Here is a 24,598-nt window from a genome sequence, read left to right as displayed (position 1 = left end):
GAACAAGTAGAGTGGGATTCAGAAGAACGGATTGTGCCTACACACTCTGAAAATAAAAACTTTAGAAAAAGACGGAGAGGGTGAAAGTGCAGTTCAGATTAAACGGGTCAGAAAAGGTAACAACTGGCCAGGTGGAGTGAAAAGATTGAGATACTATCCGAGAAAAACAAAAGAAAGACCAGAACAAGTGAATGAGGTTACTTGTCAAACTCAGTCTAAACAGTCGATTGTGAGAAACACTCAATGAAGCCCAAGACTGAGAATTTTGAACAAATACAAGTGCCCTGAGTTGACCGATTTCATATTAGAAAAACTTGAAAATTTAGATTTGAGTGAGGATTCAGAAAAAGTAGATGCTACACAGATTGATGAAAGAAATGGAGACCACCTTAAAAACAAGAGTCTGAATTTCTAGGTGAAGAAAGAAAAGGGAAATCTTCTTAGATTAAAATGGCTAAAAACGAAGTCACTGAGAAACCAAAACGAAGTTTTAAATGAAGATGCTGTAGAGCTTGCATATGTAGCATTTTATTTGTGATCTCAGTATGGCTATTTCTAACCATAGCAGTTCCTTATTTTATGATAACAAATAAAAATAATGATACCGATACTAACGAGAAAACAGCTACCAGAAAAGGAGATAGAGTAGAATTAGATGCAGCAGATGAGACAGATTTACATCACACAGTATGAGATAATGAAAGGTCATTAAATGTTTTCACAAAATTGTTATTTCAGTATATAGATACAATGGAGATTAGCGATTGTTACGTTTGTATGAAATTACCAGCGTCAGTGTCAGAAGGAGTTACATATCATTTACCTTTGACATATGGTATTTCATGTAGTAGACTAGCAAGTCTGTTTTATAAAACAGGAAAACTTCGGTATTACTATTCAAACATAGATGTAGTATTCTCAGAACTTCCTATTCGACAGAATATGAATCCAGTACTTAGTAGTCAAGATGCACAGTTTATGGATTAATTTTTCCTAACAATGAAATCAATAGATAGAGTAAAAGCGCACAAGAATAGCCTAACATGTATATTACGTGAAGAAGAGAGTGTTTTTAAATTTTGTTGCAGAAAGGAGACAGGATTTTATGAAGAAAGCTGCTGAACAGAAAACCCATGTACCTCAATGGGCTGAGAAAGAGGGAATTTATACAGCTGGCAAAGCTCATAGTGCGATGCCCCTAGACTTTGTGAAGAAAGGGAAAACCTGCCTCCATAGGTTAAAGACCAATTATAATAACATTTATTGATTCCAGTGAATTTGAACATAACTTCCTAATTTTGGGAGGTTGGGGACTAAAGGGGGAACTGATCCAGTATTTCCTGGGGTTTACTACGTGTGTGGGAATAATGGTTACTGTAAGTTGCCTGCACGGTGGTACAGAAGCTGCTACTTTGGGATAGTATTTCCGAAAATTTATCAAGTAAAAAGAATCCGTGGAAACAATGAAAACACTAATGGACTAACACGAAGAAAGAGCTAGTTTTTCAGAAATACTAGGTGATATATTTGGTGCATTGATTCCTTCAGTGGAAATAATTCTGAATTCACATAGAATTTGCAAATTGTCAACAGTAGTGAATCGTCTCTCGACTGGTACTGCTAGGGGTTTCTTGATGCTAAATACAGATTGGTTCAAATTAGGTCTATGGTTCTACAAAATCGACTTGCGCTTGATATCTTATTAGCGAAAGAGGGCACAGTCTGTAGAATGCTGAAATTGCAAAATTGTTGCACTTACACACCTTATAAAAGTAAGGAAATCAGAGGGTATAATAAGAATATTACAAATCTTCATGAACATTTGAAACCACTGGAGGTTGACAGTATATGGGAAAGACTAAAAAAGGTATTTCTTCAATAGGGACTTGGTTTTCTGATTTAGGGAAAAGTATGTTAAGTCAAATATTTCTTCCAGTATTTGGAATAACGATAATAGTTTTAACAATAATGATTTGGTGTAAGTGTTGCAGAAACAAAGGAAAGGGAAGGAAATATGACGTTAATGAGAAAGAAAAGAAAGAGGGAAAACAATGAGATACAGACGGAGGAAATGAAAGAAAATGTACAAAAAGATGAAAGATTTAGAAAACAAAAATTAAGATGAGAAAGCAAAGGAAGAGAATGAAAAGGAGAAGTACTGAAAGTTGGCATCGGATGGGTAATTTTGTGATGGCTCAAAAATGCCATCAGAGAGGGGATTGATGGAGCAAGGACTCGTACAAAAGAGACTTGCTCGGAAGCAAAACGCTCCTTTAACTTACTGACCAGTTACTAAAGTATTATGTGTAAAATTAATGCGCACCACACAAACACGCAGGTTAGTGAAGCTTGCTTATATGTTTACTAACGTTAACACCACAATCAAAGGACTAAAACCGCTTCAAACGGGGAATCTTTACTGCGCATGCGTCAACTGCATCTATGCAGTATGACGAGTTAAAGCTTGGAGGGATATTCTTGCGCATGAGCAGAAGGCACTAAAATGGAGTCTTGGAGACTTGCGTGCATGGCATCTGCTTAGCTGAAGTGAAAACGAGCTATTTTACTAATGCGGGAAAAATGTTAATAAATAAAGGGGAATAGAGTAGAGGTGGTTGGTATACAGTGAAACCATTTGTTTTTTTTAAAGTAACATTTGTCTTTCTGACTATCATTAGTGCGCATTTGGGCCTCTCGTGTACAACTGAAGTAAGCTAGGCCATGTGACATTTGCGCATGTCTGCAGAAAGTGAGCCCGGAATGACAACTCAGAGGTTGAACAAAAGTCAAGGACGCAAAGTGTCCCAGCCTGAGAACGGATGTTGGAAAGTTCAGCGGCGTCTACTTACATATTAGACTTAACAAATGCTGCAAATGAAATGCGAATGCGGGAGGGAAATTTAGTTTTGAATAAAAATTAAGGGGATGGGTTAGCGAACAATGGTTTAACAGAATGAAATGACATGCATGGTGTGATGACCTGACCCCCCCCCCCCCTTGCCTGACCAATTAGATTTCGTGTTTTTACAATATTGAAACTTTAGTGGGTGGAACATGCAGAACGAAAGGTTTAATTGAGATAATTAGTTAGCACAAGAGCACGAGAGATGGTGAGACGGCGAAGCTGTTGGTGTAGCGAGTGATGCTGAGAGAGATGCTGTGAAATGCTGATGAAGACTCGAATGCAGAGCCTGAAGCAGAACTTTCTATCCTAATTTAATTGGGTTAGATTAGAAGATTGCTGAAAATTCTCTAGGAGGAAGTGTGTGTCAGAGAGGGGTGTGGTGCAATCGTCTGTTCTAGAGAGGTCAACTATTCTGTCCTGAATCCTGTCTGTCACCTGAACTATCCCGGGGGACCCTTACCAGCCCTTTGGCCAGGGGGTTGGTCTTCACACCATTCTTGGTAATTATAATTGTGTATTTGCAGATGTTCTATTCTCTCTGTACTTTCCCTTTCTGAGCTTAAGTCATTGCATGAGTCCGAAGTATGTGTCTTGATTAATTGAATTTTCTCTCCTACGAATGGTGTCTGTACTGTGTTTTTTAAGTGGTTTACATGCATTTAATTTAGATAAAAGCTTAACACTTTCACGAGTCTGTGGTCATTTACTTTGAAGTATAGAAAAGCTTGTATTTGTTCATTATCACGTTCAATTAGTTCAACTAATGGTCCAGAGGAAAGAACTTTTTGATCTGTGAAGAGTTAGTAGAGGTATTTTAGACTAATCCTAAACATTGTGAAGAAACTTATAAACCAGTCCTGCGGTTTACTTAAACTGTGTGTGTTTATGGGCCCAGGTGAGTATATGGTAGTAGGGTATTTGTTGTTGGTACGCCACTGGATCAGCTGAACTGAGGGACCTGTCTGAGCTGACCCATTGGCAGCAGGAAAGAGGCCCCACCAGGGAGGAATTCTGACAGGAACAGTAGAAGGGCCCTTCTCTTGTTGGTTTGCAGCAACCGCCTGCAAACCAGGTAGCAGGTGATCAGCCTGGATCACATTGGATTTAATGGGAGAATTGTCTCCTGTATAGTAAGCCTACAGTTGCTGAGCCTGGGTAAGCCCGTGTGCTGGTGGTACCCCAGTGCTTCAGTGCCTCCCTAAGGGGTCTGGCCCATGATGTGCCTTTGGCAGGACATTTTGGGCAAGAAAAGACCTTTGAAAGGCTTGTCACACACTTTTACTGGCCCCAGATGCGGAAGCACTCTGATACTCATTGTAGGTCTTGCCAGACTTGCCAGGCAAGTGGCAAGAGTGGGAGGAAGTGTAAGGCTCCTCTCCAACTTTTCCCTGTGGTGAGCACCCCCTTTGAGAGGGTGGGTATTGATATTGTGGGGCCTCTGGATCTCAAGGAAGCCATGGTCAACAGGTTAATTCTGGTCTTGGTGGACCATGCCACCTGGCACCCAGAAGCCACCCCTCTCCGGACTGTGGCGGCCCCCATGGTGGGTTGTGCATTGATGGGAATTTTCTCCTGTGTTGGGTTCACCAGAGAGGTGGTGTCCGACCGCTATACCAACTTCATATTCAAGTTTATGAAGTCCCTGTGGCAGGCGTGCGGTGTTACATACAAGCTCACCACTCCTTACCACCCCCAAGGTAATGGGCTGGTTGAGAGATTCAACTGGTTCCCTGAAAGGCATGATTATGAGACTTGGTGAACCCATGAGGCGTAAGTGGGATGTCTTCTTACCATGCCTTCCGTTTGCTTACAGAGAGGTACCAGAGAATTCTTTAGGGTTCAGTCCCTTTGAACTGCTGTACGGCCATCCTATAAGAAGACCTCTGAGTCTGGTGAAAGAAGGCTGGGAAAAAGCTCCCAGTAAACCTCCCCAGGATGTATATAGCTACGTGCTGGCCTTCAGAAACCAGACTAAGCGCTTCAGACAACTCACTCAGGCGAATCTGGAAGCCAGCCTGGAGGAGATGAAATGGTGGTATGATCAGAATGCCACTGATTGAGTTTCAGCCTGGAAAAAAAAATATGGGTCATGGCCCCAGTGGAGCCTTGTGCGCTCCAGGATAAGTGGACTGGACCATTTGAGGTGGTGGAGCGCAAAGTAACGTCACCTACTTGGTGGACTTGCATTTTCCAAGGAACCCTTTGCAGGTCCTGCATGTGAACCGCCTGAAGCCCCACTTGGAGAGGTCTAAAGTGGGCATGCTCCTAGCAACAGATGCTGGAATGGAGGAGGAGACTGAGCCTCTTCCTGACCTCCTGTCTGTAAAAGAGCACAATGGGTCAGTGGACGGTGTGAACCTTTCTTCCGCCCTGATCCCTGAACAGCAGAGTGACTGCTGCCAGCTGTTGTGACAGTTTTCTGATCTGTTCTCCCTGACCCCATGCGCCACTCAGTGCTGCGTCCATCATGCAGACACTGGGGACAGTCCTCCAGTAAAACATAAGAGTTACAGAGTGACTGACCGGGTCAGAACTTGCATCAAGGAGGCGATCTCCACAATGTTAGCACTAGGGTTTATTGAGCAAAACATCCCTTGGGCCAGCCCAGTGGTCTTGGTTCCGAAGGCTGCCGCACACGGTGCCACACCAGAACTCTGGTTCTATGTGGACTACCGAGGGCTCAATTCAGTCACTAGGACTTACGCGCACCCCATCCACAGAGCTTCAGGAAAAGTACAGGTAGTGGTGTTCCCTAAAAGGGAAATAACCTCACATCCAGAATTATAACTGTCATGCATATTATTGATACTTTTAAGACAAATATAAATGTTGCTATATTGGCAACCGGGTGCTATATCAGCTTCAAACACCTACTACCTAGAGGTATTGCCTGCACATTAAATCTATAACATGCATATAACAAAACATGAGAGAACGAAGCTATTGCAGCACAACCATTCAACCCACCTTATTTAATTAACCAAAAACAGTCATACATATGATTAATATGCCAAAAGCCATGGAATATTCAAATGTGCTGCAGTGACGGATTGTTTATACAGTACAGTTCGCCAATATTCCCAATATTTGGTAGGTGCCTAGTTGTACCTTTATCATATTTAGACTTATACACCTGGTATTAGGGTCATAATGATGGTGAAGGTCTGACACCATCACATCAAGATTGTCTGTAGTTCACATTTCTGTTCACTTTATTTTCATATTCCAATATTTAGTAACTAAGACATGTTCGGATATTCCATGGCTTTTGGCACTCGGAGTCTTGGGTCTTTTTCTCTATACTCTTATTGTTTTTTCGGTACTTCTTGATCTCTTATTCTTCAACTATAGGTACGAGAGGTCTACTCTTTCTTACTATATTTCAATGATTATCATCGTAGAATTTAGGTTTGTCTTCCCTTATTGTATCATATCATCGGGTTTATCATATGTATAATATGAATTTTAATCTTGTAAGATGTAGTTTAACGTTATCTTATAATTGTATATAGTATATTGATTGTAGAATATTTGTCATTCCAGCCTTGAAAAAGTCTGTCTAGCAGACAAAACACGTGTCGACTAATCGTGTGCTGGGAATTTTAATTGTTGGACTTCAATAAAGTGTATAAGTAAACTCCTTTTGATGATCCGATTGGATTATTTTGAACTAATTGGGGTTTCCTCATCGTCCTCGTTGTGCAAGAGATTAAAAACTACACTATGGGATTAGTTTGACCCATGATCAACACTGTTTTTGGTTAAGTAAATAAGTTAGGTTGAATGGTTGTGCTGCATAGCTTCGTTCTCTCATGTTTTGACATCCACAGAGCTGATGAGCTCATTGATCGGTTGGGGGATGTTCGGTACCTCTGTACGTTTTACTTGACGTCCAGGTACTGGCAGATTGCCTTAACTGATGGGGCAAAGAAGAGTTCAGCATTCTCAACAGCAGAGGGGCACTATCAATTTCGGGTGATGCCCTTTTGGTTGAAGAATGCCCCATCCACCTTTCAGAGGTTGGTCAACCAGGTGTTGGTTGGGCTGGAGGATTTCAGTGCTGCCTACCTAGAGGACATTGCAGTGTTCAGTGCCACCTGTGAGGAACATCTGCACCACCTCTGGGAAGTGTTGAAGGTGCTGCAGAGGGCAGGCCTCACAATCAAGGCAAGCAAGTGCCAGATTGGGCAGGGTTCAGTGGTGTACTTGGGACACCAGGTGGGGAGAGGCCAGGTGGCACCCCGACAGCCCAAGATAGATACCATTCTGACTTAGGAGCCCCACCAAGACCCAGACAGAGGTGAGAGCCTTTTTAGGACCCACATGGTATTACAGGAGATTTGTCAAGGGCTATGGCCCCATTGTTGCCCCCTTGACAGAGCAGACTTCCAGGAAGCAGCCCAAGAAAGTGAACTGCCAGAAAGCTTTTGATGCCCTGAAATCTGCCATGTGCATGGCGTCCATGCTTCAGGTGCCCAACTTCAAGGGAATTCATTGTGCAGACATGCTTCAGAGCATGGTGTGGGGCCTGTGCTCACAGCTGAATGAAGAGGACCTAGACAAACCTGTAGCCTCCATCAGTAGGAGGTTACTTCCATGGGAACATGAGGTGGCGTGTGATTGAGCGTGAGGCATTTGCTGTGGTCTGGGCGCTGAAGAAGCGGAGGCCATACTTATTTGGGACTCACTTCCGGATTCAGACAGACCACAGGCCCCTCAGATGGTTGATGCAGTTGAGGGGTGAGAATCCAAAACTGTTGAGGTGGTTCATTTCCCTACAGGGGATGGACTTCACAGTGGAACACCGCCCTGGTACAGAATATGCCAATGCTGATGGTCTTTCCAGATTTTTCCGCCTTAGTGAAGAGAAGTCCCAAGAGGGTGGGTAGTTCTCACCACATTTCAGCTGTAGGGGACACCGCTTAGACCTGGCACCATTGGCGTTGTCCTCCCCAGCATCCTTGTTTTTGCCTCCTGTGTTTTTGCTGTATGGTGGACTCAGTTATGCTGGTCTAGATGCTTTGGGCACTTTGCCACTGATGTTCAGTGCCAAAGGGCAAGTGCTCCCTTTGTAAATTGTTATGGATTAGTGATTCCAAGATTGGCATATTTGATTTACTTGTCAGACCCTAGTATAGTGCACTGTGTGCACCTAGGGCCTGTAAATCAAATACTGCTAGTGGGCTGCAGCACTGATTGTGCCTCCCACAGAAGCAGCCAGTAAAATGTAACTCTGGCCTGCCATTGCAAAGCCTGTGTGCAGTCTGGATTGCCATGTCGACTTGGCAAGTGCTATATGACACCACCGGGTATGGGTTCCCAAGCAGCAAGGCCAAACCACTGCCTTATCTATATACCAAAAAATTGCCAATGCTGCTAAGCTTAATAAAGCTAATTTAGGCTCCTCACCTATGAGCAAAACTATAAGTGGGTTGGACTCACGTTGTTAGATTCAATCTTTCATTTTATTTTTGTATTCAATTATTATAAATTTCTTTGGTCATTTATTTACCAAATTTTGACGTTTCACAAAAATCATATACAATACAAATAAACAAATTTTGTACATTAAAACATCCCCCTCATACTACTCATACACACTATCACTACTATTCTCTATCAATCATTCTCATACATACCATCATACACACTGAGCTTATTTTATCAACAAATACAACAATATTTTATCAAAACAAATTTTTCACAGTGCCATAGGTCTTGTTATATACACATAAGTATATCTTTCATAAATTTGCAATTTTAATTTTTCTCTCTTCTGGCACAAAATATAGGGTCTACGCGTTTCAATCATGGAGTTCTCATCAGGACCATCCACTGAAAATGAAAAAAGGGGGGGGGGGGGAAGGGGGGGAGAGACCTGTTACTAATATTGTTTTGAACCATTAAAGAAACCACGAGCTAAGCCTGCCAAAGTGTGCCACGACATGAACTGAGGTAATAAGACCGTTTTTTGACTTAGACTGGGAAGCCTTTCACTATTGCAAGGCTACATGTTCCCATAGGACGGAATGGGTAGTTTGTTTATAACATCTTATAAACATAACTGGGCCTGGGAACAAGGTAAAAATAAAGTTTTGTATGCCTGAACTCAGAATGTTAAAATGCATCTTGTAGTGAGGGTGATTTTTACATTCTGTGTTTGAAAATATCACTTTCAGAAAGTAGATATTTTTTCTGGCCTAACCATCCAGTGTGCCTCTGTTCGGTTTGTGTATTGCATGCCTGGCTTTTGGATGACTGGGGCTGGAGAGGGGCAGAAGCTCCAGAAGTCTGTTGAGTCAGGGCTGGGCTGAATCGACCTGGGCTGCATTTAGAGTAGGGGGGAGGAGATTTCCTTTCACCTGAATGGGCCTGGTCTGCCTGCAACAATCCTGTCTCCACCTGCCAGGAAGCTGAACCACTGAGGACAGAACTGGTTTTGGCTGGGTACAGACACTCTCTCCCTTCAGAGAACAAAGGATTTTTGTGTATAAAAGGAGGGGCCAGACCCCAGACTTTTAGATCACTTCTGGGAATCAAGAGGAACCTTTGCCAAGGAGAAGAGCCAGAGAAGCAGAGGAGGAATACTGCCTCTGTGCTGTTTGCTGTCTGGGGTTGGCCTGCAGTGGCTACTTGCTGCCAAGGAAAGGAGTAAAGGACTTTTCTGTTTGCTTGGTCACCTGCTTGAAATAAGATTTCCAAGGGCTTGAAACTGAGCTTGCCTCCTGTTCTGAAGTCTCAGGGACACAAAGACTTCACCACCAGCTCCCCTGAATTTCCTTGCTGGGAATTCTGACCTGCAAAGAGGTGACTGCTGCTGTTCTGGACCTCCGGAGACTGTTTTCCGCGGGGAGCTGGAAGAACCACGCAACGAAGAAGGGAGCCACATCCACACCCATTTGACGGATCGCAGTAAACCGTCACAGCGTCTGCCGCGGCCTGAGAAATCGCTGCATGCCACATTAAGTGCACCGATCTCCTAAATCCGAGATCATCGCAATGAGTCAGATGTAAGCCCTGTTGTGCAGCTGCACAAGTTCATGCATCGTTTCGGATCATAGCATCGCATCGAGGCGCCAAGTCTGTCGCATTGTTGGGGGACGCAGTAAGAAACTGACGTATCCCCTCCCCACGCAGTGAGAAACCGACGCATCACCTCCTCTCCGGTAAGGAACGGACGCATCACCTCCCCTGCGCTGCAGTAATGAACTTGCATTGGTTCCTTGCTCTGGAGGAGGTGATGCGCATCACCTTCCCTGAGGGTAAAGAACCGACACATCACCTTCCCTGTGGCCCGTTTTGTTTGTGTGACGCATTCCCAGGTAATTTGTGAGAAAGTGTTGCATCTGCAATTTGTTTTGAACTGAACTATTTCTACCATCTGAAAGTCATATTTTTATTACTGTATTGTAGATTTGTGTCTTTTGGTCTTGTTTTGGTTTAGATAAAGATCACTTATTTTTCTAAACTGGTGTGATGTCCATTTGTAGTGTTTTCACTGTATTACAGTATGTGTTCACAAATGCTTTACACACTGCCTCTGAGATATGCCTGTCTGCTTGTGCCAAGCTACCAAGGGGTTGAGCCGGGGTTATTTTAAGTGTGTATCCCGCTTACCCTGACTAGAAGCAAGGGTTCCCATTTGGACAACGGTAACTACCTCTCCCAACTAGAGACCCCCATTTTCAACACTCCGCTATTTGGGGGGCTTATTGGATAGATGCAGCAGCAGGATGGAGGGGAATTGTACTTTGTTCCAATGATGGCTCAGTTATGACCATACAGCTGCTATAAAACTTCTTGTTCGTTAAAGTTGGCAGACAAATACATCTCCACAACATATCAGGAGCCCTGATCTGAAGAGAAATAGGAAGTGTGGGTGAATGTTATATGTAGTTACAAGATAGAATACATGCATGAATAAATGAGTGCAGCAAGTGAAGGTACATATTACTCAACAGCAACTTGTGTTGTGGTATCATTGTGGTGCCAATGTTAAGTCTTAGGCTAGGTAAGTGAAGTACACCTTTATCATTGACTGGACACTGTCTAATATCTGGTATGCAGCAATCAAACTAGTTCAGCTGAAATGTGAGACCACTAGCTGGATATGTACTTGTTAACTCCTGGTGGTATGTGGTCCACCACAGCAACCAGGATGGAGTGACAGGCTCAGCGTAATGTCTACATGTAAGCCCAGTCACATTGCAACATGTTGTGCAGCAGGATACAATGACCTTGCACACTATCTCCAGACAAGTCGGAAGTGCCTCAGCCCCTTAAATATGGTTAGGGCATCTTGAGGGGGATTTTCCTGCAGTCAAAAGTGAACTCATTGATGGCCTGTGTAAGTGTTTTTATTGTACCACTTTTCAAGCAGGGTGATTGGACAATGAAAGAGGGTGAATGAGTGAGGGGGTGCAGCAAGAGGCCACACACTATCAGCTGCAAAAAATACTTTAGGTTCCTACCATAAGAATGCGGTTAGAACCTGGCATCCTTAGCGTAGCTCCATCTGCCTTTTGCCTCTACATCCTGTATTTTGGGCTGTATGTAGGACTTTATTTTGCATGGTTTTTTTAACTGTGTTGTCTGACACTTCCTTCCTTTGCAGCGGTTTCTCATCTCGGATTTTGATGCATCAATAGTACTTTTCTGCTAAAAATATCAACATATCCATAGAGTAAACCTTTAAAAAGGGATACCTTTGCTTATGTATGTTGGGATTTTGTCATTTTGGTCGTTTGGTGCAGATAAAGATTGGTCATTTTTAGGTCTTGCCTGACCCAGCGCATGCGCTGGTCTGGCGAGACTTATTGAGAGGACTCCAAAAAGTGCTACCAGGCCAGCCTAGAGCTACAGTGCATGTGCGCGGGCACGCTTTACCGCGATTACTTTCGCGGCCGCTTTGCATAGCCAATAGGTCTCGCTTTTGAAACCTTACAAGTATTTAGTTATGCAACTGTTGCATGGCTAAACACTTATAAGGTCCCAAAGGCGAGACCTATTGGCTATGCATATGCTTGTTCTAAACTTGTGCAGTGTCCATTTGTAGTGTTTTCACTGTGTTACTGTGTGCTTTATGTACAAATGCTTTACACATTGCCTCCGAGATAGGCCCAATTGCTCGTGCCAAGTTACAAAGGAGGTGAGCAGGGTTTCTCTTGAGTGTGTAACTCCTTCACCCTGACTAGAAGGAAGGGTCCCTACTTGGACAGGGTGCACACCACTGCCAACTAGAGACCCCCATTTCTAACTACTTACATTAAATGTATGCATACAATCTACATAACTGTCACGACTGCACTGGGATGGGATTTAGTTATGAGTAAATATCTTTGTGACTCCATTAACCAGGCACACATTGAGTCCCAGTTTGACTTTCGTAACTTTACCTAGTAGCCTCAAGATGCCAAGTCATTATATCTACAGACGCTGTAGCGTCCAGTGCATCTCTCATCAAGACTACCTGCTGCAGGTCGTTTCAAGCCTTTAGCAAACCCTGCCATGTCTGCTGTGTACCCTGCCATGCTCTATTTGGACACCGATATCCAACTGCACGAATTCTAATTAAAGACAGTAGCAAGGTTTTTGTGCTTTACACACATGGAAATGTAAATCTTATGCGGTCTGCAGATAGTTTCATGTGGGTCTATAAGCAAACGCTATGTGCCCAGAACTTTATCCTCTGTGCGGTAGCTCCAATGCCTGTGGCCGAGGCTGGGAGAGCGGTCAATGACACAGGCCAGATTTTAAGTTTTAAATCTGAGGTTTGCATTTTTTAATTCAGATTTTTTTTTTTTTTAAATAACCTAATATTTGTATATTTTGTCAATTGGAAGTAAACAGAATTTACATATGTTAAATCTCCGCTTGCACCAAGTCCTACTTCAAGTCTAATGAAGTTAACCCTCAAAGCAGTTATGATGTCTGCACTGCGATTATTCAAGGTTTGCCCACAACTGCTCCTCTCTTTATTTAGTGTGATATTTTAATGTGTTTCATGGCATGGGAATTTTTTTTGTGTTGGCGATGGGTTGTTTACAAAAGAAGTTATTTTGTTAATATTGTGATGCTTCTAAACCTTTGCTACAGACAAATATTCCTTATTGTCATGCTGGGAACAAGAAGATGAGGCACACAACCAGGGATATGCGGAGTCAGTGTGTGTTTGCATTTTTATCACAAGCAAAACAATTCAACTATGCTAATGCTTCCTTGTAAAGCAACCGGCCAGTGCTTTATTTGTAAAAGAAAGTGCCGTGGCCAAAACTTCGCTCAAAAGTGTCGGCGCTATTGAGGCAGTGTTGTCCTGGTTCCACCCCAGGTCTCCATAATCCACTGTCAGACAGCCTTTGCTGCTTTATCTTGATCTGGTCAGTCCCTGCTTTCTCCCTTTGGGACTGCTTTTGCGTCTCTCTTCCTCTTCCTTTCCGCTTTGTGTATTTTTCCCTCTCTTGCTCTGGGGGAAATGTCTGAAGGGAAAATCATAAGTGTCCGTTACCAAACATTAATCTACCGGCTCAAATTAAGCACTGGAACCAGCATAGTATAAAAAAAAATGTCCAGTGTTTTGCCGTCACTAAAATGGTGTGCACACCGCTGTATGGACAACCCTCTAAGTCTGCATGTAATGCACTCCCGCATGCTGTTCCATTATTCTTTCTATAGGATGAAGTAGCACTACACTGCCTAATCTCCTATGGAAGTAATGAGACCTCCACAGTCTCCGATTGAAATGAGGTTTGAAACATGAAGCCTACACAACTAATGATTGATTTCCAAGTTGTGCCATGCAACACATCTGAAATCGAAATAGCAGGAAAATTCACAGCCTGAGTTATCACACAGCACTTCACAAGAAACAACGGATTTAAAACTTCTGCATGCATGTAAAAAAGAATTGCCTAACAAAAGTGTTGCCAGCCACACCGACTAAGTTCAAGTTCAAGTAACTTTATTCGATTGTAATCCTTACAATCATAAAAGCACATTTCATAAACATACAATCATAAACACGTTTCTTAAACATACAGTTAAAAACAAAACATCCAATTCATTTATGAGACAAATATTTTGCATACACATTATAAAGCAAGAGTAACAGGCAGGATAGACAAGTTAAAAATATAAATAATTATGTCAAGTTAAAAAAAAAGAAGTTTTTTTAAAAAGTACAACGATGATAGCAGCATAATTATCCCTCCATACTTTTCCTGAAGGTAATAGCTAATTTCAAAAAACTGCATACAAATAGGGTGCAGTCACAATTCAGGAGTTGAAGGTAGTAAAGTGCTGGTTTGATCTGTGTAAATTTTAGATCTTTTAGGCAAGGCTTTAAATATAGTCTCCGAGGTACTGTATAATAAGGACAGATTAATAAAAAGTGCGCCAAATCTTGCGGAGACTTCCCGTCGCAGCCGCAAGCAGGCAACACTTGGCCTCGATGGGCCCCTCTTGGTACCGCCAGTAAGAGGTGAAACAAATCAAAACGGAACCTTGTCAATAAATAACGATCGTAGCCAGACATAGGCCATGATAAATACGGTTCCATTTGTAGACATGTTCTAAGTAGGACGTGTTTCCTAACACTGTCTTTCAAAAGCTCACCTCCTCCCTGGCGAAATACCTAGTTGTCATAAATGTTTTTTTCACGAAAATAACATCTGCTTTAGTTATGGTGTTTGGGGTTGAGAACAGGTCCGGCCGTCCCATTTCAGTTAGTCGGTCGTTAATATACTTCAACCACGGGACCTTGAGCCTACCGTCCCAGGTTAAAGCTTCTTTTAATATGTCATGGGTGAGAGGTATATCGTTGTTTAGCCAGGAGTTCAACCAACATAATAGGGGATTTGCTGCTATTTTGTCGCTAAGAAAGGGTACACCTAACTCCTCGTGTACCGAGAAGTTTCCGGTTCCCCTTGGCAGCTTCAAAACCTTCTTTAAAAAGTTGTTTTCTACAACCTCCAGATCTCGCGTCTGGCTATAGCTCCAGAGCTCGCTGCCATAGCAAGCAACTGCAATGCTCTTGGCTTGGTATAATTTAAGCAGGGCAGCCACCGGGCTATTTCCCATTTTTCTCGCAAAGCCAAGTATGGCTGTGTTAACGCGTGTTACCTCGCCCTTCTTTTTAAGAACCGCAGGGCCCCAAGATAATTGATCGTCAAGAAGGACCCCCAGGTATGAGAAGGTTTTGGAGGTTGGAATTTTTTCCCCGTTTATGATGAAAGAGTTTGGTTTTCGCGACCCCTGGCCTATTTTCATAACATAGGACTTAGAATTGTTGATACTTAGGCCTCGAGACTCCATAAAGTCAAAAAATGAATTTAAAAGTGTCTGGAGACCGATTGCTGTCCTTGAAATAAGGACAGCGTCGTCCGCGTAGAGCAGGACTGGGACACCTTTTCGGCCGACTAATTTTACCCACACAGCAGCAAGGGCTACATGTAGTTACAAATCACACAGGTCATAGAACACCCACTAAACGAGAGCAAGTAAGATTCCTTCCAGATTGTCTTCGGTCAGGTTCCGAGTGAGACCAGGAGCAGAAATGGGACAGTAGGAAACACCGTGCGTGCTCGGCTAAGCCTCCCAGGCTACCTAGCCATCTCTGCCCTCAAAACTCATTTCCACCGAGCTACACACTGGGCTCAAGTTTGGGACCTGCTCATACCTGTATCTCCTCCTTACCGCAGCAATGAAATGCAGTTGCTCTTGAAAGAGCTCACTCGCTCGAGTTTAGTCTAGTTTACACCGTCAGTCAGTCGCTAGATGATTCATCTAAAAGGGAGAACGCTAGCTTGCCTCTCTGTAGATCAGAGTGTTTCTTTATTTTTTGTGGAGGTTGTTCTTGTGGCCAGAAGTGTCTCACAGGTCATTTACACTTTTGGATAGTTCCTGGTTTCTTTACCCATATCACAATGACTATTCTCCATTTTACTGCTTCTTAGGTCTCAAGCCTGACTGCGGTCTCATTGCAGTCAAGCGGGTACAATTGAGTTTTCTTTTTAGTTACAAATAAACACATTGAAACCTCCCTTCACTCAGGTGGCTGCAGCCGAGGAGACATTGTTCCGGTTACTTTGTGGCTCAAGACACCGCTTTGCTGCCCATTTTTTTTTTTTTTTACGATTTCCTCTTTTTTTTATTTGTTAAAATTATAAATCAAAACATTCTGTGTGAAGGTAGAAAACGCAATTTTCTTCTGACTAAATATTAAGAGTGGTCTACTAATTTCAGAAAACCCCTAGCATCCGGTTTTTCAGGTTTTCTGGCCTAGCCCATCACCACAGACTGGCCTGCACTGCTCTAAATCCCATCCATCGAACAATCCACCACCATACACTACCAGCATTCCACCACTCTGAAGAGATTCCTCCAGTTTCTCATCAAGAACACAAACCTCAGTTACTGGTCAATACAATAAAATTGTATACTTCTAGAATTCAGAAAATACATTTAAAATGCATGCCCTGAAAGCCTCCACACTTTTTATCATTTATAAGTTGAGCTACAATACATTGTCTTACCGCCAACATTAGTTCCTTCGTCTGGATCAAAGCTGACATCAGGTGTGTCCACGCGAATGATTGATTTATTAAGCAATCTGAAGGCTTCTTTGACGTGTTTTGGACGAACCTTGAATAAAGGTGTTAAACAACTTTTTTTGCAAAGATGGAAAAAAATATTTAAAACTAACTTTGTTTTTTGAGCGAGAATGTGATGAGGCGAATACAAATCTTAGCAAAAAATACATTCATACAAACTGGAAATGTCCAAATGATTCAGTAGCTTTACAATCATACATCTAGAGTAAACATACGGCTATCCGTGCTTCTAGCTAGGTATATAAAAGAACAAATACTATTCTGAGCATGTAGAATGTTTAATGGGCAATCGGATGAGCAAAGGCTTAGACGGTACAGAAAATGTACTCCCTGTGCCAGCTTGTAAAATAAAGAAATCAATAAAATTGCTCATGGCACGGATCTAGGAATAATCACGAGCTTATATTGGCTCCCTTCTTGATTGACAACGGGCTTCACCCTTGGCGAGTTTAATATAAGCTGAACTGGTACGGAAGGTTAGGGGAAGAGACCTTGTCTGAATTTGTAACCTGCCATATACAACCTGATCATTGCAGGTTTAAGTCAAACTCATGAGCTCTCTCGTTGGATTTAAACCATTGACCTGCAGGTTACATTAGAGTGACCACCTTCATCTAGGTCGTTGTAGACATTGCTTCCAGATGTTGACTCTTGTGTGATAACGTAGTCCATGCTCGGTGTTGTATTCGTTATACATGCATACTTGTGCGGCCTCATTTACTTAAATAGACTTACTTCTGAAACCCACTATTTGGAGGTGAAAATTTGAGGATTGGAAAAAGTGTCCATATTGACGCTTAGTGAGGTGATCGCCCTAGTGTCACACAGCTGTTGCAGTGCATGCATAACATATGGAGCTATCTATGGCAGTTTGGATCTGTTACAAGATATATGAGGAACAGAGCCCTCCAGCAGGTATACTCCAATAAGATTTCTTTGAGATTGCATTTGCTGATGATGGAACCGGAGACCTAATTACGATCAATCCTTAGCAGTAGGCTGTGAACCAAGTGGGATCTCTTACAGGCATTCCAGTTGGCATGGTAAATATATCTTAGTAGCACAACTATGAGAGAGGAGGATGAACGCCCCACTTTCCATTTTCGCGTACCTTCAGAGACACCAGTAGGACATTAAAGGAGAGACTTCATGATAGCTCGGCAGTCCCACATATAAAGGAAATTTTATTTCTCATTGACTACCCATATACATTTTACATAACCTCTCTCACCCAGTCTTACACCCTCTATAAGGTTGTATAACTCTCACCCAGCTTAAAACCAGTAGCCTGCAGTTTAGACAATAGACTGAGATAATCTGCTTAGCACACAGCTGAATGCGTTGCTTTGCTCGTTTGACATAACCCTGCTGCTCTTTGCCAACACTCTACCATACGCATCTTCACTTACATTTTAGAATTCACGCCTTGAAACCATCAAAATGGTTCTTGAGGACCAGCTAAACTAGTACTCAAAACACTTTAGAAAAGTTTATAGATTTATAAAGTGGAAATTGATTCGACTGTGCCCCATTTTTCATGACTGCACAGAATAAAGACAAAGGCAAGACAAACTTCACACGAACCGCCTCGGGGTCAAGATTCTAGTCTGCTTGTAACCTGTAACTTGCAACTTTCCCTTAGCAAAGTGTAATAACTAAACTAAGGAACTCATCTAGAGTTTGGCTAACGAAGTTCTCTGTCAAAATAAACATGACGAATCCTGTCTGCCATATCAAATGTGCCAAGGGCTATAAAGTACTTACTTTTAATATGCCAGACGGGGCACTGGAACATTTCTGACTAAGCCAAACTCTATACAAGTTTTTTTTTTAATATATAAACATTTCTAATATATTGTCATTATTTGTATGCAAAGCGCTCCGACTCGCTTAGGTCTAATTCACGCTATATAAAACTCTGACAAATGCAAAAGAAAAGTAATGCACTTAAGGATAAATTCTTCCATCAACTCACTCATCACCAACATAAAAATATTAAATATGTATCGAATAAAAGAGCGGCACTGCCAGAAAGCACAGAGAATACATTTTATGAAATATCCAACGGATGGGGATTCTCTTGGCCGTTTCAACTGACTCTCCACCAAAATACTCACTCATAGGTGCTAGAACTAGCAGTGTGGGGTGCTTCAACACCCCCAAAATACTGCAGTTAAAAAGGTGAATGAGCAACAGAGAAGCCTTTACATTTTGTCACATATGCTGTGTGCTCAAAGACAGAGACCAAACGTCAGGCTATGCTTCCTGACACACTGCTGCCTATTCTTTACACATGGGGATTGGCGTTTCCTTTTCTTTCTCTTACTGCAAAATTAGAGGATTTTGTAAAGTGAACTTTCTGGCAATCTTGCCACGGTACAGGAAATGTAAATGGAAAGGCGAGGCTGTAGACCGTCAGTTTTATCTAACACACAACATTTATGTACCTGAAGATGAAATGCAAATATTTTAAAAGATACTAGTAGTTGGGAAAAACAAATTAAGCCCTTTCTTCAATTCTATGGTCTGATGGAAACAAAAATGTTAATAGGATAAAAACAAGACACTTTACTTGGTGAATGTGCAAATGATAACTATTAGCTGAATTCACAATTCCACACATTATTCAGGCTTTATATAGTGTTATCAGTAAAGGTGTGTCAGTGTGAATTTTGGGGCAATTTCCATGATAAATGGTCTTTCTGTAAATGGCCCCGTGCTTCCACATGACCGTTTAGCAATATATTTATGACAGTGTGCTCCAAAAAGCACCAACTACTTAATGCATCCTTATCCCTCTCCTGCTGAATGGATGTGGCTCATTTGCTACACTTGTTCTTTGTGACAAGCTTGGATATTTCACAATCCCTACGACTTCAGTGATGTAACGTTGATGGCAGCACCCCTACTCTGAACAATGTACCAGCACCCCTGCACAGACTGAACCCCTGAATACCGGTGTGTTTAAACATCAGTCAGCACAAACGAACTGCTTGAAGGCATACCAAATGTGCCCCGGTTGTACACTTAAACCTAACCCATTTATTTCTGTTATATAATTCATGACAAACCTTACAAGTGCATCAGTAACCGGCAGTGACGCAGCCTCGCGCACACCCATTGCTTACCTCGTCCGAGCAATGCATGCGAGCCATGCTTTCAGATAACCTGATCATGCTCTCGAGCTGGCGGACGGTAATCCTCCAGGCAGACTTGGTAATTCCGCTGCCGTCCCGCTGCCTCAGGTGCCGATACTTGTCAACGATAAATTCTTCAGCTTCCTTGGTAATCTGGGGGGAGACGGAGAGTGAGAGGCATTTCCGGGAAGCATGTGAGGGGGTCCACCAGCAGTATGAATATCACACCCACTAACATGACTTGAAACCATTTTAGCGCCATTTCAAGCAATGCACTTTGGCAGTCACGGGATTTATATATTCGACTATACTGCAACTCTACCATATTCGCTTACATTATTTTATTTGAACACCTACTGTTATCTTCAGGCGGACATCCTTAACAAATAACAAAATGTAAGAAAGTAAACATTGCTTTCCTGAAGAGGACACTCATTTTGCCTAAAGTGAAATGTTGGCAAATAGTCTTCCTCTGGTGTTGCTCCAACCCTTTGGAATTCGTTGCCATATGACAACATATGCACTAAATCCCAGTAATCCCCCACAAAATCATTAAGGTATCACTTTCAGTTCCACCAGAAACAATCGTATCCCCCTTTCAACCAGTGGATAATTTGCTCAAAAATAAGTGCTGGGGCTCTAGTCAGGAGGCAGCTTTCACCAGCTCATTTCTCCCGGTAGCGCTACCTAAAACAGAACCAACTACTAACCATGAAAGTACGGATAGGATGTGTCGTAATGGACAGAGTTGCCAACTTCTGAGCTGGGGAACCAGGTTTGAGTCTCTGTTGGCTCAACATTCTGTGATTCTGGGCAAATCACCTTTCTCCCAGGGTCTACCATAAATAAATGTGTCCTTAACTGGTGCTCATGAAAAGCGCTGGTTGTGATGATTAAGTGCCAGTGCTGAGCACCGGAAACCACCAGCTCAAATTAGACACTGCTTTTCACACATTCCAGACTACTCATTCATTCGCTTCCTCTTACAATCATGCTTTTCTAGCTCAAACGTTTACCAATTCATCCATCAGTGGCCGCTGCTCCATTTGGACAAAGAAGCGTCACTGCTCTCTCCTCCCTACCCCCAACCCACCCCCCTGCTGTGGGCATAGCAAAATTAAAACTGTATTAAAGTGACTTTATGAAATTTATTTTTTGCTTTGCCTGCCGACGGAGAAGGGTGAATATTAGGGTATTGCAGGGTGGGGAAATTGCTGCAGTGCAGACTGGGAGCAGGAGTCCCTGGTTACACCAGCTTAAACTGTGCATGTCACTTTTCCTCTCATGTGCAAAAGGTTACGTTTATTATTGTGGGAATGTCATACCAATGGAGATTGTCTCTGAGGCACATATGAAACATAAAAGTAATTTGCCCGGAATCACAGGATGTTGAGCTGAAGCTGGGACTCAAACCTATTTCCATAGTTCCTTATTAGGCAGCTCTGACCCTGATATTACATTCTCTCAATTTTTCTATCTGGGAAAGATGCCTCACAGCCTATGCAAACATAACCCCCCCACCAAGGCCTGAAAGACACTGGAGCGAAGGTGCTAACAGGCGGCACACAGCAAGGCCAATTCACTAACCCTCCCCTTTTCCCACCAAACTATAGCTTCAGGGCACTAGCCTGGTCAGGGAGCAGGGAAGAAAAGCAGAGAGACCCTTAGGCACCATACCATCGTCCAATGTCCGCCTTCCCAATCTGATGCTGGGTAGTGTGAGAAATCTCTCAGCCCAGCCCCCAGCCCCCACCTCCCACCCCCACACCCAGACTTGTGCCGAGTTGCATTCATCTCGGATGTCACGCTGTAATTGGATTTGTGGGGTAGGGGATAGGCTCAGAGTCCCACACCTACAGTGTGATTGACTGGGCAGGGTCTGATTGGACCCTTAACTTTTATTCACAGAGGGACGCAGGGCATCCCCAACCATAAACAGCCCTTAAGTGATGCAAATGAGCTGCTGCGGGATTGCTCAGCAGGAGCTCCATTCAGAGATATAGAATGCCCCTCCCTCCATTCTGCCTTCTCTTTCTGCAGCGGCTGAGCAGACCACTTTCAGCGCAGCAGCACAGCCCCCAATGCCATCAAGCCCGCACTGCCTGACTTTCCCCTATGAGTACCGGTACTGTCCTTGGCGAAGGAAAAGTTCCGGTACTCAAAGGGAGAAAAATAAAAAGTGGCGGTACTCTGTACCGGTGAGTACCGGCCCATTTAAAGCACTGATTATAGCCAAGACCATGTCAGTGCACTTACACAGAACCATACATCTGACAAAAAATCTAATGCAGAACCTTGTGAATGAAAGAAATACTAACTGAACAGAGTGCCAGCAAAAATCAAACATTTTAGGTATAACTCACACGAACAAGTGCTACAGGTACGGCAAAGATAACCCTAAAATAAATAATTTATAATGCATTCTTCTCACAAGCGAGATGAAACCTTAGAGGTGCGACACCATTGAGAGATTGAGGTTAGGATGAGAGATGCGAACAAAAGGAGACTGCAGCAGGGAAGATTGATTGTAAGAGCCGAGTAGATGTTGGCGAGTTTTGATAGACGAGAGATCGACTGTTTAAAGAGGGAAAAGTGAAGAACACCGGATGTAAGTGGAATGGGTGATACTAGTGTTTGATGCAAAGAGCTTACAATAGGGAAGTAATTCACTGAAGGGCAAAGGTTGGAGGGAAGGATAAACATTATGTTGAAATTAAGATTTTGTGCAACATTATAACTATTTGGATGCTGTAATGGATGCAGTGGTGCAGTGACTTTTGAAAGTGGTGGAGATGAAAAGTTAAGGCTACGGCTACAGGCACTCACCCATTTTTGTGGTGTGGGTGTCTACACCCCTTCTCTTGAATACCCCAGCATTTGCATCAAAATACCTATGGCACTTTAACCAAATACCCTCTCCACTTTGACCTAAATACCCACATCCAACCATGTTCAAGTACTCCAGCATTTTCACCTGCATACCACATCTCTTTCAAGAACATACTCTGCCACTTGGACTGTGGCACTGTATAGGAAGCATTCCTCTATCCTGCCCCACAACCCTCTCCACTGCATGAGCCACCACCCATGGATGCTGCTGTGCTGGGACGGGTCCATCTGGACTGCCCCACAGTACTACCTGAGCCCCCTTCTTCAGAGACACTTTGTGGAAGCCGCTTCAGTTGGTGGTCTTTGTCCACTACTGTTAGTGAATGGGCGCCCTTTCATCCGTCGTCTAGAGACCTCCACAATGACCCTCATCCGGGAGCAGCCTTGAATTTAACAGTAAAGTATGTTACTTACAGCACCTGTTTCCCCCAAGTCTGTGTCCTGGCGCTCACAAATGCAGCTACAACTGTACCAGAGGAAAGATTACGGTCTGTTGTAAACTTCCCTGTCTCAAGAGGGACTCGCACGTTTCCCAAGTGAAACTGTGCATTAACTAGTAGGAGATGCACAAGTCCCCTTTATGACTTGGGAGCTTCGACATCCTGCACTCCATGCTCCAACACCAACAGACCCTGATCAGTTGGACTCCCCTGACCACTGACAACACCCTCAAGATCATGAAGAGCATCCACTCAGGCTCACCCTCAGACCCCTGCCTGCACCACATCTTCAGAGCCGGCACCTCCATTGTCCCCAAACTCTTCCGATCCACCTCTTGCTGTAGAAACACTCTGCTGACCCGAAGGACCTCAAGAAATTCAGACCCATCTCTCTGCTCCCCTTTTCAGCCAAGGGCATCAAGAAGGCAATCAATGCCCAACTTACCAAGGTCGAGGGGAACCACATCCTGGACCACTTTCAATCCGGCTTCCAAAGCAATCACAGTACAGAGACCGCACTACTCGCTGCCACAGACTACATCTGCACCCTCCTCGACCGAGGCGAAACGGCAGCCCTCATCCTCCTGGAATTTTTTACCGCCTTTGACACAGTCTCCCACTGGACCCTATGCACAAGACTCCACGATGCAGGCATCTGTGACAATGCCCTGGAATTAATCCGTTCCTTCCTCACCAGTTGAGCACAGAGTCAGGTTACCATGGTTCCTCTCAGAACCCACATAAATCAGCTGCAGAGTGCCTTGTGGCTCCTCCCGGAGCCTCTCTTCAACATCTACATTGCTCCACTTACAGCCATCATCAGAAAGCATAGACAACAGTCTCCTACGCCAACGACACCCAGCTGATACTCTCCCTCACAAATAACCCAGTGTCGCCAAGAGAAACTTCCACAATGGTATGAAGGCTGTCGCCACCTAGATGAAGGACAGATGCCTCAAGATAAACTCCGAGTCCAGAGTCCTCATCTTGGGCTCCACGCCCTCCACTTGGGATGACTCCTGGTGGCCTGCAGATGTTGGCCCTCCGCCCACACCCAAATCCCACGCACAAAATCTCTGCATCTTGGACTCCTCGCTCATCATGAACCACCATATCAACGACGTCTCATCATCTTGCTTCCACGTGCCTACAAAGCCCTACATAACATGGGACCTGCATACCTCAACCACTGCCTCTCATTCCACTCACTCACCAGAGACCTCTGGTCAACTGGCCCTAGCCTTATTCCCTTGTATCCGCAAGACCACGGGCAGAAGATTCTTCTCCTACCTCGCGGAAAAGATGTAAGGCAATCACCATCACTGCTCCGAATCAGGATGGACCTCAAGACCTGGCTCTTTGACTGAACCACAGTGCCTAACGACATATCTGCAGCCATCCCCCGCCCGAGTCTTGAGACCCTTACGGGTGAGTAGTCACGCTTTACAAGCCACTTGATTGATTGAGATATCACATCATAACCTGGCATAAGAAAGTAAGCAAGTATGCATGCAGTTAAGACTACAGCCACAAAGTTATACGAAGTCAGTAAGCAAATGCACATGAGTAGCTGGAAGTGGTGTTCCTGCGGCTGCTGTTTACTTGGGCTCCCCAACTGAC

At 43.5% G+C, this 24,598-nt stretch overlaps 1 protein-coding gene across 2 annotated transcripts in view; it reads right to left on the bottom strand.

Moving 5' to 3' along the window:
* Positions 1 to 24,598, bottom strand: part of LOC146823118 (maternal DNA replication licensing factor mcm6-like) — a 474,334-nt gene that overhangs the window by 52,146 nt on the left and 397,590 nt on the right. For both annotated transcript variants that reach the window (XM_085606624.1, XM_085606623.1), the window contains 2 exons: positions 19,641 to 19,802; positions 16,435 to 16,543 (listed from right to left, as the gene is read on the bottom strand). In XM_085606624.1, the coding sequence (XP_085462750.1) occupies positions 16,435 to 16,543; positions 19,641 to 19,802 (271 nt within the window). The remainder of the gene's footprint in view (positions 1 to 16,434; positions 16,544 to 19,640; positions 19,803 to 24,598) is intronic.

Source organism: Triturus cristatus, chromosome 5_2 (genome assembly GCF_964204655.1).
Source record: "Triturus cristatus chromosome 5_2, aTriCri1.1, whole genome shotgun sequence".
Classification (NCBI taxonomy): domain Eukaryota; kingdom Metazoa; phylum Chordata; class Amphibia; order Caudata; family Salamandridae; genus Triturus; species Triturus cristatus.
This window is presented reverse-complemented; position numbering and strand designations above follow the sequence as displayed.